The sequence below is a fragment of the Triplophysa rosa genome, linkage group LG15 (assembly GCF_024868665.1).
Source record: "Triplophysa rosa linkage group LG15, Trosa_1v2, whole genome shotgun sequence".
Lineage (NCBI taxonomy): Eukaryota > Metazoa > Chordata > Actinopteri > Cypriniformes > Nemacheilidae > Triplophysa > Triplophysa rosa.
Window position 1 is genome coordinate 1315673 of NC_079904.1, and position 12734 is coordinate 1328406.

A 12734-nucleotide genomic window follows, 5' to 3' on the forward strand; every position below is an offset into this window, starting at 1 on the left:
CTTTAACGAGCTAGTTTATCTAAAAATGACTTTCTTTCTTGAAGATATTTTGAAGAACGTTGGTAACCAATCAACACTGAACCCTATTGAATGTCATTTTATGAACACAAAACCACTTTTGAGACATTTCTCAAACTATCTTCTTTTGTGTTCCACTGAATAAAGAGTCACATACAGGTTTACGACCCCATGAGAGAGAATAAATAGTTCACATTTCTGTCATCATCTCTTTAACGTTGTCTCCCGGACACCTCAATCTACAGTATAAAGGGACTCGTGAGATTGAGTCTGGTTATGTGTTGTGCTAAATTCTATTATTTGTGTGTAATTTTTTGTAAAATGTCAGCGGGTGTGTTCATTAGGGTTTTCGTGACCTTGGCTAGCAGACAAACGCCAGCGGCTGTGTGTGAATATTAAACGGGTCAGTGTTAATGGATCTCCAAATGCTGTTTCACAGTTTCTTGCGTTTAAATTATTCATCTTAATTGACCCGCATGAATCCATCAAACAGTCAATTAGAAATTATACAACTCTACGAGCCATCAAGTCAACACAAGCCTTAAAATGATACAGCATCATGTGAGAGAGAGTCTCACCTTTCTCTGTTCTTTGTTATTTACTTTTTATACATTTGTTTATTTTGTGTCATTTACTTAAGGTGGGACTGCAATTCTGCAATTTTCAAATGTAATGATCATGAAAACAAAAGTGAGAGCAAAAGTGTGTCCTTTGTCCTTTCTCATGTGTTTCCTTTGAGGCAATTTATCCGACAAATGGCAACAAACACCAACGTTCTACATTCATTTAATACTTCTATTATTTACACCTAAACATTATTTCTACTACATGAGGAGAAACACAAATGCACACAGTCAGCTGACATACAAGAAATCTTTCCACGAACGAGTAGCTTTTGAGCAATGACATCTTCCCCTGGGATTAAGTAAAAACGGAGGACCTCCGGTGTAAAATCCAGTTTACACCAGCATGAATTTTCATGCTGTGCCGTGTACAATTTTCTCAGAACTGGACAACCATCCACTAGGAAATGTTTAGCGTGCGATACAGTTTGGCAGGTGCATCAGACAGAGTCGCTTGTTTGTGTGAAGTGCGTTTGTGGTTGTGCGTGTTGGTATGTGAGGTTAAAGTCCTCGTGGACCGGAAGTTGCGATCGTTTTTACTTCCAGATTTTGACACATTTCCGAGTGAAATGGAATTTCTAATAAGAAAAATAGTGGACGTGGTTTGTGTCTTTCTCTGCGATTTGATTGGATGAATAAAAACAGCCGTTGCATTTTGAAATGGAACTGGCAGCAGACTGACAGTTGACGGGGAGGAGTTAACGGATGATTTTGAGGGCACACAAATTTTTAAAGGACAATGACCCACATTGATAAACTATTTACAATAAACGCTGCAATGCTTCATGAAAAAATAAGCATTGTAATTTTTTATTTTACTTTTATTTTACTTTAACTTAGGCCCATCACTATTTATTTTCGTTTTTGCAATTAAAACTTGTTTTCCGGCTGCATCGCGTCCATTGAGCCCTGTGATCTGCACGATGTGGGAAAACATGCAAGGGATCACGAAACCGGAATTCTACTATTTAAACATGTTCTGCATGTCTATGAGTGAATGAGCTGCAAACTTTAACATGTTACAAGCGTGACACTCGTGGATTTATCTGTATCTCACAATACAAGGACATGAACACATGAACTTTATCCACAGAGTTTTTCGAATTTATTTTACGAGCATTTCACTGTTTAAGTGAAGCTACTGTCAAACACTGTAACTCATGCGTCTTCGCGACCACCCGCCAAAATAAAAGTCCGCTTTTATTTGAACCAGATGATAAAATAATTAACTTGTATAAACTGTAGTAAACACTATAGTAAACTTTAATATTTATTATAGTAAGGTTCAAATAAACTATAGTACACAAGAATTTTACTGCAGTTTAGTGTTGTAAATACTATAGTACAAATGTATTTACTACTGTAGAGTAAATCATTGAAAATACAGAACTCAGAAAGATTTAAAAGGAAAAAAATAATTTGGGAATAACTAAAAATTTTATGAACCCAATTTATATAACGTTAATGTCCATTTTCAGTTACCTGTCTATTTATGTGATCACCAGCACTTTTGTTTTTTTAAAGATGATATCAGACGTATACTTGCGCTACAACTGTTTGGCCTGTGCTACAAAACTTTAAACCTCTGTAACACCGGTGCTATGTGCAAAAATTTAACGTACAGCCCTGTTTACTGGTAAAGCACTTTTAATAATGCATAATGTTTCAAAGCAGCTTTACAGAAAATGCGAGTTTCTATGTTACCAGACAAAACCAGAACAGTGATAATTACGTTTACATTTAGTCATTTAGCAGATGCTTTTATTCAAAGTATCAGATATCAGAAAGTAATGTAAGAGTTTAAAAATGGTGATACTTGGTAAAAATAAAGCATGTGCATTTAAAAGCACTGTCAATATAAAACATGTAATAGCTGATGTTTATACTACAGTACTTTCATATATAGAAAAAAAGAGGTGTTCTTGGCTTCCACCATCTTGCATGTAAAGATCAAATCAATGCTTGAAAACTGCCACGGATTATTGCCCTGAATTGTGAGGTTACATAGACAGTCTCTTTAAAAAGAAAGTAACGGTGTTTTTTCTCCAAGCTCTTTTCAATCGTTCCTGTAGCTCAACAGTTAAAGCTCACAGGTTCTGATGAAGCTTATACCTCGACCGGTCGCACTGGATAAAGCGCACATGTAAATGCTGACACAATGGCAGGAGAGGATGCAGTGTCGGCTTCTTACTCAGAGATGTGATTTATTATCCTCTTTATGCTGACAGACCCTGTTCTTCACTCTCTTTTCCAGGTCGTGCCAGAGAAAGAGGAAAGGATGCAACTGAAGCCCAGTAAAAGAGCTTTGCCCCGAGGGAGCCTCACCGAGATGTCAGGTCCCGGGGGCCACTGACCCTTTGTCCAAATGATCTATGGCTAAAAACCAGCCGCTCCATCCGCTGCGTTCAGTCCCTGCATCCAAAACACAAAAATCATTTAAAAGGTTTTCTTTGCGGTACCACGTAAACCAGAACCGGCTTACGGAGGAGAGGACTGTACTTTACCTCGAGGAACTCTGACCCCGATGCATCCTCTCATCACCTTCCGTTACCATGACGACGAGAGAGAGGATTACCGCATGTCATCTGAGAATGCTGAGGTTGTGCGGTCCGACGCGATCGATACGACCCCACTGATAAATGAGCGGATTTCTCGTGCGTTGGGTCGGAGAAGAATCATCTGCCAGGACGGAGATTGCGCAATTAGCTTGGCTATTTATGAGTTGTGTTACCGTGGCGATGTACTGCAGTACAAACTTTGTATCGTTTAACACCGTTTCTCAAGAATCAGAATCGATACACGACCCTGGCCAAGCTATGAATCAAACTGTCAGCTGGTGGCAAATGGGTTTTGGGGAGAATCCTGTCTTCGCGGGTGTACCTTTGGACTTTTAGAAATTAAAGCTCTCTCCGACCGGATACGTAAACGTCCCGTATTTATTTTCAAACTGTGCCCAAAAAGCAAATCAACGGAGGGGACGACGTTACCGCGAGCGAGCGCATGCCGTGGTGGCCCTCAGCATGGTGTTGCCACCACCGGACAAGCGGCATGTGTGTCTCACCACCTTCGTCATCATGACAAGCATGGCCTTCATGGACGCCTACCTAGTGGAGCAGAACCAGGGCCCGCGCAAGATCGGCGTCTGCATCATTGTGCTGGTGGGAGACGTCTGCTTTCTCATAGTCCTCCGTTACGTGGCGGTGTGGGTGGGTGCGGAGGTGCGGACGGCCCGGCGCGGCTACGCCATGGTCCTCTGGTTCCTCTACATCTTCGTTCTGGAGATCAAGCTTTACTTCGTCTTCCAGAACTGTAAGGCCGACCGCAAGAGTTTGGAGACGGTGGCCAGGAAGGCGTTGACTCTGTTGCTATCCGTGTGCGTGCCGGGTCTCTATCTGGTTCTGGTGGCTCTGGACAGCATGGAATACGTTCGGACCTTTAGGAGGAAAGAGGACATGAGGGGCCGGCTCTTCTGGGTGGCCCTGGACTTGTTGGACTTGCTCGACATGCAGGCGAACCTCTGGGAGCCCCAGCGGACGGGTCTGCCCATTTGGGCGGAAGGTTTGATGTTCTTCTACGGTTACATTTTGCTGCTGATTCTCCCCTGCGTGTCTTTGAGCGAGATCAGCGTTCAGGGCGACCACGCGTCTCCGCAAAAGATGATGCTGTATCCTCTCCTCAGTCTGGTCACCATCAACGTCGTCACCATCCTCATACGTGGAGTCAACATGGTGCTCTTTCAGGACAGCCGGGTTTCAACCATCTTCATCGGAAAGAACGTGGTGGCCATCGCCACCAAGGTGTGTACCTTCCTCGAGTATCGGAAACAGACGATGGAATTCCCCGCTCGGGAGAACGCCTCCGGTATTCCCATGGAAGTCCAGCAGAACTCTGTAGGACACGGACAGGCTTTGCCCAACGCTACGAGCCTTCCGCACGAACCCACTCCAGCGCGAGAGATCATGGATACATGACATGACATAAGAAAACACAAAACGTATGTTTGGCACAGTTGTAAGAGAAAGTGACTCATTTCATGTCAACTCAACCAGAAGTTGGAATTTTGCTTTATCATAGACGTCTCATGATGAAATGTTAACGTTAAACCCAAATTGTACAATCATACCGTGTATATGATAAAAAATAAAGAAAGGATCCGAGATGAAACGTACACATTTGAAGTCGAAACAAGACCCTAGAATATAATAATATAAAACTAACGACAACTCAAAAAAATTGTCAACACTCTCTAAAGAAAATAAAACATTGAGAGATGTCATGTTTTAATTTAACAGGATTTGTATGATCGCGGTACATAAAGAGAGATTTTTTATATGAATGAAAGAATAGTGTAGTGTAATATAAAGCCAAATGTTAGAACATTTTTAAGATGCATAAATCAACACTTTTTTAAATAAATGGATCCGGAGGTGACCAATCAGGGCAAAAGCTCACCAAAAAAATATATAAATTATTTTACAGAATAGTGCAAAAAATGTCAAAGTGCACGATGCAAGACGTTTAAGTCATTAAAACTGTATAAAAGGGATAGTAAAAATTCTGTCATTTACTCACTCTTTTGTCATTTCAAACCTGTATGACTTTCTTTCTTGCGCAGAACACATTAGAAGATATTTTGAAGAATGTTGTTAACTGGACCCCATTCATTTGCATTGGTTTTGTGTTCATACAATAGAAGTGAATGGGATCCAGTGCTGTTCGTTTCCCAACTTTCTTTAAAATATCTTCTTTCGTGTTCTGCGGAAGGAAGGAAGTCATTAGGTTTGAAACAACAAGATGATGAGTAAATAATGACAGACTTTCCTTTTTTGGGTGATTTATCACTTTAAAGTCATAATTTGTTTGGGTGAATCGTTTAGTCTAGACCATTTTTTTAACAAAAACATCTGACATCCTTGACTATTTCATATGTAGCCTAAAGATTGACCTTTGAGCTGAAAGAATTATAAGTGATGTAATAGGTGTCTCCCCTTTTAACAAATGGCCACCACAAATGCAGCTAAAAAGGATGATTTTTCATATTATGACCACAAAAATCTGCTGGCAATGCGTTCATACCTTAATCAGACCTCAACACTAAAAACAAACACAATTTTATGAAAAAGTCTTCCATACATGTTTTCTTGATATATAAGAGTCATACAATAATTGTAGAGGAGACACTAGAAGATCAGACAGAGCACATGAATGGTGTCTAAAAATGAGAAAAGAAAAGACTCTATTTACTCACTCCTGACAGAAGTTGAGTTGATATGAAATGACTTCTGTCGGCTCCTTTGACACAGCGAGAAGCTGAAGCATTGTGGGGTTTCTATTTCTGTTACGGTCTAGTGACTTACAGTATGAGGTCAAATAAAAGTGGGGGCACAGTAAAGACTGCTGTACAAAATATTTCTCACGTCCATCGGCTGTGTCTGATGTTCAGGTGACATCAGATATTTATCTCTTTTACACACATCCTGAATGGAGATTTAGCACTGCGCGTGTATGAGTTTGTGTTGGCTTTACAGATATTAGTATATTTGAAAGACTGAACAGAGGAGGACGAGAGAGGTACAGTATAAAAATAATAATCGTGCAGATAACCATTATGGAGTTGCTTTCCCTCAGAAAATAAAAACAGAGAATGCACTTCTTGGATCGTATATGGATACGTAAATTATTATTATTTATTATTATTATTGTGTACTTGCTTTTTTTACGTTTTTGTTCAAGGATTCAGCTGTTTAATAAAAAAAGTGAGAAAAAAAAACGCATATGATTCACATGTTTCTCAGCAGGTGAACACGAGAGATTACGGCGTTTCTATTTCAGCTCTTGTACAAATAAACGCACGGTGTGTGCAGAATCAGATCGGGGTTGGGGGGGTAAACGCCACGAGAAAATGAAATAAATGACACGTGGCCTCCATCAGCGGATGCTCGCCTCTCTAGAGCCACACAGCACCGAACCCATTCCAGAAAACATCAGGGCCGAGCACTCGGGAATTAAACACCTTTTCCTCTCACACGAGACACGAATGAGTAAACGATGTATTACATTTCAACGACATTCATTTATTGCCACCTGCATACGGTCGGTGTCATGCTCACAATGAGCGTTGACTCGCCCCTCTGGGTTCAGTGCTTTTAAGAGAATTTGTCTACTTCAGCAACCGCCCACCACCTGACAACAGGAACACGGCAACATATCATTTCCCTTCACTTTATCACGAAAAGCTACAACAAATTACATTGTTGGAATGTCCCGGCAGTCATTTCTACAGACGGACAGGCAGTTATTAAAACAGACTGCTAGATATATATTTGTCAGCTTAATTGAACTCATTAATAGAAACATTCTTAGTTTTAAAATATCAAAAGTCTCTCTGAACCGCAGTCAATGTTTGGGCAAGAACAATCATAAAGACAGTTCTAAAGCCAAAAATAAGAATTCTATCATCGTTGTAAATCTGTATGCGAGTCTGTCTTCAGTGGAACACAAAAGAAGATATTTTGAGAAATGTCTCAAGTGGTTTTGTGTTTATGCAATGGAAGTCAATGGTGTTCAGTGTTGTTTGGTTATCGACATTCTTCAAAATATCTTCTGCGGAATAAAGCAAGTCTAACAGGTTTGACACGACATGAGGGTGAATAAATGATGAAGGAATTCTCATTTTTGAGAGAACTGTACCTTTAAGGCCTAAAGTCGGTAAAGCATTGCGATAGCAACACAAGGTCAAAGGTTCGATCCCCAGTTCGATCCATTTAATGTCATGCAATTCACTTTCAAATGCATAAACATAAAAGTCACGAGAATGCATTATAAAGGTCTTTTTACAAGCGCGAATTGTTGTGAAAGTCAAAAAATCTGCCACAAACTTTTCCAGGGTCACATACCACCCAAATATCAATAAAACAATACTTTGCAGAAGTGAAATGAAACCTAAAATTTGCTCCATTCATTTCAAGTTGAAATACAACATTTCAGATTAAATTATATTCCTCCGTAAACATTCCATAACACGCAATTCCCATGTTTGTTTACTATTATTGACCAGACAAGGGCTGTCACGATAAACCGACGATAAATATCAGGTGATTTATGCACAGCTTTTGAGTGAAGTACGGGAAAATGCTGCTGCATCCGAAAGCCAGAGGGCGCTCTCGTGCGGAAACTCCAAATACGCACTGCAGAAGAAGACCACGACACCTTCTAGAATCTAGGAAATGCATATGGACATCTTTTTATCACTGTTACTCAAGCCTCATCAGGTATTTTCATGATAATAAAGTATATTTATAATGATCATGTTTGACAGGTGTTGCTTTTGCAAATGCACATTATAAGCGGCTCAAACTCGCACTGCTTTTAGATCGAGCAGCATTTCCTACTGATCCCAGAGCCGTGCTTCACGGACAAGCGACGCATTAAAACAAATATCAACACTTTGCATATCACAGCCAGCTTGATTACAATAGGATTTCGTGGTATCGCGATACATTATCGACATAATAACTGCATTTAAAAACACTGAATATATATAAAGAATGACTATTGCAAGATTCCCTATGGACGTCAATACAATGATGCAGCGCCACATGAAAAAAATAATTTCCATTAAAAACACTTCAGTACATTTAAAATGTCACACAAAATAAAAGTTACCCATAATGTTAAACTCGCTGGGAAATGTGTGACTTGGATCTTCTCCAACACTAATGCTCTTCTCACAGAGCGTTTCATGATGTGAAACGTCTACAATCTTCATTCAAACCTCCAGGAAACCCCAGAATCGGGGTTTGTTCACTTCAGCAGTCACCGATTACACAGTTTTGTTTGGACAGGAAATCGTCATCTTCCGTATTTAAAAGGCAACGCATGGAACTAATCCAAAACTGCAAATGACTCATTTGGGAAGTGTAGCATGACAGGAGAATTTTGGGTCTTAATTTAATTCCAATGCTTTGTGTGCGGCTTCCTTACGGAAAGACGGATACGGCGACGCTGTTTATTCACTTTAATAACATTTATTATTAAGAGTTCGACTGGAAAGGACTAAAGTTTAATTAGATTATGCTAATGAGTCTCAACACACGCTGTGTTTGTGTGTCTTACAATTGTTTTTAATGCTAAACGCCCTGTTGAAAAAAACAGCATAGGCTGGTTTGGTATGTTTTGATGATGCTTTGCTGGTTTAAGCTGGTCATGTGCTGGTCCTTAGCTGGTTTAAGCCGGTCAAACCAGCATCAAAACAGACCTAACCCAGCATATGCTGGTTTTTTCAACAGGGCGCTGAAATGATGAATTAGCATGAATGTATTTAGATGAATTATGAGAATAACTCACTGCAGGACGCATTAACCCCGTTTCTCCTCGAGAACGCAAAAAATCACATTCTTCGAACACAAATCTATAAAACCAGGGAAAGGTTTCATCATTAGACAGATTCTGTGATGGGCCCGTGTTTGAACGGTTTGATCGAATATCTGTGAAATTCAGACTGAACCTGAACAAGAAAATCTCTCTCTAAGGAATACAAGAGGGTGTAAATGTCAGAAACTGCACAGCTACGTTACACAAACCCATCAAGACAACGGCTATTCTACTCGATCCACGTCAAGTCAACAGAAAGTCGGTGAAATTCAGAAAAGGACTTCTCTCCATGCAAAACTGCACGAGCCCTGACAGTGTCATCAAACCGTGCTGTTATACACGCTCGACTAGCGGGGAAGAATTGAGACACAAGCAGTCAATGAGAAAGTCATCATGGACCAAATGCAGCGTACTGACAGCTGGAGCGTCAGCACTTAAACAAGAGCTTTCACCTGAGAATGAAGCTGTAAAACCAGAGAGTTTAGCGGCAACAGATGGATTATATCTCACAGACATGAACACTCCATAAAATCAGATTTTAAAACACATAAATGTGGTGCACGCGGGAGTTGAAATGGCGTTTTTTTTTTACATCTGGACCCAGAGGCTGATAGGCACGGCTCTATTTGTCAGACAAGTTACAAATCCACAGATTTTCAACCCGAGGCATTAATTATTTATTCATACTCTGTACTGTGATAGTGATGCAAAAAACAAGTCTTGGTTTCACTGCACTGGATAACAAAAATAAGACTTGATATTTTTCGTTGTTTTTGGTTGGGAAACAACTTAACCAACTAATGTTTTTAAGTAAAAGTCAGTTCACATCAATTTCACACAAGTGTCCCCGCAAGGTCAAGACACTTGTATTTATATTGCACTTTACAATACAGATTGCTTCAGAGGACAATAACAAGAAAATGGAGGAAAACAACAAGATATTTCAAGGAACAACCAAACAAGTACAGGAAATCAGTTCTGGTTGTTTAAAGAAATCAGAACCTTGAGCACTTCTGTGTCATGAGGCCAGAGAAAAAGTGAATACAGGTGCAGTATCACAACAAAACGATTTCAAACGCATAAAAACCAAACGTTGAAGTTGGAGCGCCACCTGCTGGTCGACTCACTGTTTAACTAAAAACATACACGCTGACTGCAGAATCCCTTTAACGTTTCTTGACTGCATGAGAAACTAGAATCAAATTGTAATACATGTGCTTTGGTGTTTATCTTTCGTTCGATGGCATTATATACGTGTTTGATACTCACTGGATTGGAAAATGTCTTTAACTTACCTGTAAGTTATACTGCACACGAGAGTATCATCTTGAAATCTTTATCGATGACTGACGACAGATGGGTCTCGTGTTTTGTTTCACTGGATTGTGTGTTTTGTAATATTTCACTTCATCCAACTCTGTCTTCTACAGAGTTCAGCAAAGTAAAAAAAAAACGCCCCAAACAATTCAGGAGTGTCAGGTGAGTGAGCGAGCTGTGTGAGTCAAACTGAATCCCGAGTCGATTCAGGCTTCTTTAATGCGTCAATCACTCGCGTCACACAAAACTTCAAAAAGGATGTCTGTAATGCCCGGATATTGTTTGTCATTTATTTTGGCCTGTCAAATAATTTAACAAAGAAAAACGTTTTCGGTAATCGCTGAGACTCGCAGTGCATTATGGGTATGGCGAAGTGTGCTTCACTTGTACACTCGTGCTTTTGGGATAGAATGAGTGCACAATCAGAGATGCTGTCAATCACAGATGTCAATCATCTCGTCACACCCCGTTTTTGTAGCATCTTGTTTTTTTATCACACTTATTAGAAACACGAACACTTGAACATACATCTACGAACTAACAAAATTACAGAATCCATCTTTGGAAAAATGTTTTTGAAGTATATTTCGTTCTTGGTTTGGCTCGCGTCCCATTAGTTTACGTGGAGGGGGCGATAACATTTTTAGCTTCATTGTAAAAATACACAAATAAAATAATTTAAAAATATATACTGATAAATCTCACAAATGTCTACACAAATGTCATTATCTAAAATCACTTTTGATAAATGTGTGTCTATATCTAAATCTAAAAAAATCCCTATAATGTGCGTGCGTGTTAGATTTTAGCAGATTAGAATTATTAACAGGCATTAAAAACAAAGCACAAGCCACAAAAACTATGAAACAGGTATAAATGGCGTCATTTAATTTGGGAGTTATTTTAAACATTCCTTTCTCAAAGATTCATATGACAAATGTACAGGAATTCTTTTGACTTATATTTTCTACATACAGTATGTTATTGCTTTACAGTAAAATGCATTGGTTGGATAAGTCCATTATAGCTTGACAATACATTCATATAAGTTTTACATTTGTATTTTTCTCATAGTTCATAGTAACTAACTTTACATAGATATATGTTTTGATCATCATACAGTTTCTTATTGACATGAATCCCACATCACATTGAGCTCACAGTGCATGGGGTCACTGTCATTACACACAAATACACAGACTTTCTTTGTTTATCATACATGTATTAAATACGTGTGCGCTTATTTAGTCCCCGGTTCTCATACAATCCACAATATGTAGACACACTACAATTACAATTTGAATTATACTTTAAAAAAAAAGTGACGTTATAAACATGTGTGACCACTATTCATTGTTTTGACGGGTAAGATCACAGAATGAAGATCATCAACAACAACTCAAAATAACACCCCACCAATTCAGTTGATGGAAAAACATTTGCAGGCAAGTGAATGTTAAACATTTATATACAAAAATATTTTATAAAGAACAAATAAGTTGCACCAGCTAAATACGTTTTGCATGATCAACATGTGCATGTGTGTTTTTGGACTCATATTCAACATATTCGGGTCATTTTTTCACCCTAGAATCAAAATAAATAACATTTTGCATTGAGAAAATTAAGCATGATTTCCATTAAGCAAAATATATACAGTACATATGTGTATTTATATTGTACATCATGGGGTTTTCTGTACTTAACTGATTTATGGTCAAATAAAAGTCAATAAATGATTACATTACAATGAAAATCTAAGAAGAATCTCCATCGGCAATAATGGCATTTACGAAAAATGTCTTTAGAATCTGTCATCAATAAATGCATCACCTTCTTTTGATAAATTGCTTTTGTGGTTTGACCTGGACATGTTTTTGAGAGTCACTCCCTCTTTTTTTTAGAAAATGGCACCAGAGAAGATTCTTTAATGCTTGGTTTGCTTACACGTGAGGTGAATGTATGAACAGACCATAGGAACAAACCGTGTCTTAGTCCGAAAGGGGTGTCAGGAGGACGTGCAAGAACATATAGCTTTATATTTGTGATCCTGAAACGAAAAAACAACCCACAAACATCTCAAAACCAGTTTCATCTCGCCAGAGTTCAGCACAGATCCGTCCTTCAACTGCCCTGTCAGCGGGAGGTTAATGCGAGAACGTTCCCACCTCCAAATCCTATTGCTGTTTCACACCAACTTTTCCAAAAACTGACTTCATATTGCATAAAGAAGCACGAAAGCACACGTGGCTGCCCAAAAACCGAACAAGGGTCTCTGGCTTCCCGAACGACGGGGGAATTTTTCCACAGAGTTTTGGTTCAGTAGCTGCCAGGTGGAAACCGAGCAAGGGCCGTGGTTGCCATGGAGACGGTCGCCGGGAGATTGCCTCGGTGCCACGTCCC

General features: G+C 39.3%; 1 protein-coding gene across 1 annotated transcript in view; it reads left to right on the forward strand.

Moving 5' to 3' along the window:
- The window catches only part of tmem121ab (transmembrane protein 121Ab), a 28346-nt gene extending 21950 nt beyond the window's left edge, over nucleotides 1-6396 (forward strand). The window contains exon 2 of the mRNA XM_057352985.1: nucleotides 2896-6396. Coding sequence (XP_057208968.1) covers nucleotides 3662-4612 — 951 coding nt within the window. The 5' untranslated portion in view covers nucleotides 2896-3661 and the 3' untranslated portion in view covers nucleotides 4613-6396. The remainder of the gene's footprint in view (nucleotides 1-2895) is intronic.
- Nucleotides 6397-12734: the final 6338 nt, after the last annotated feature.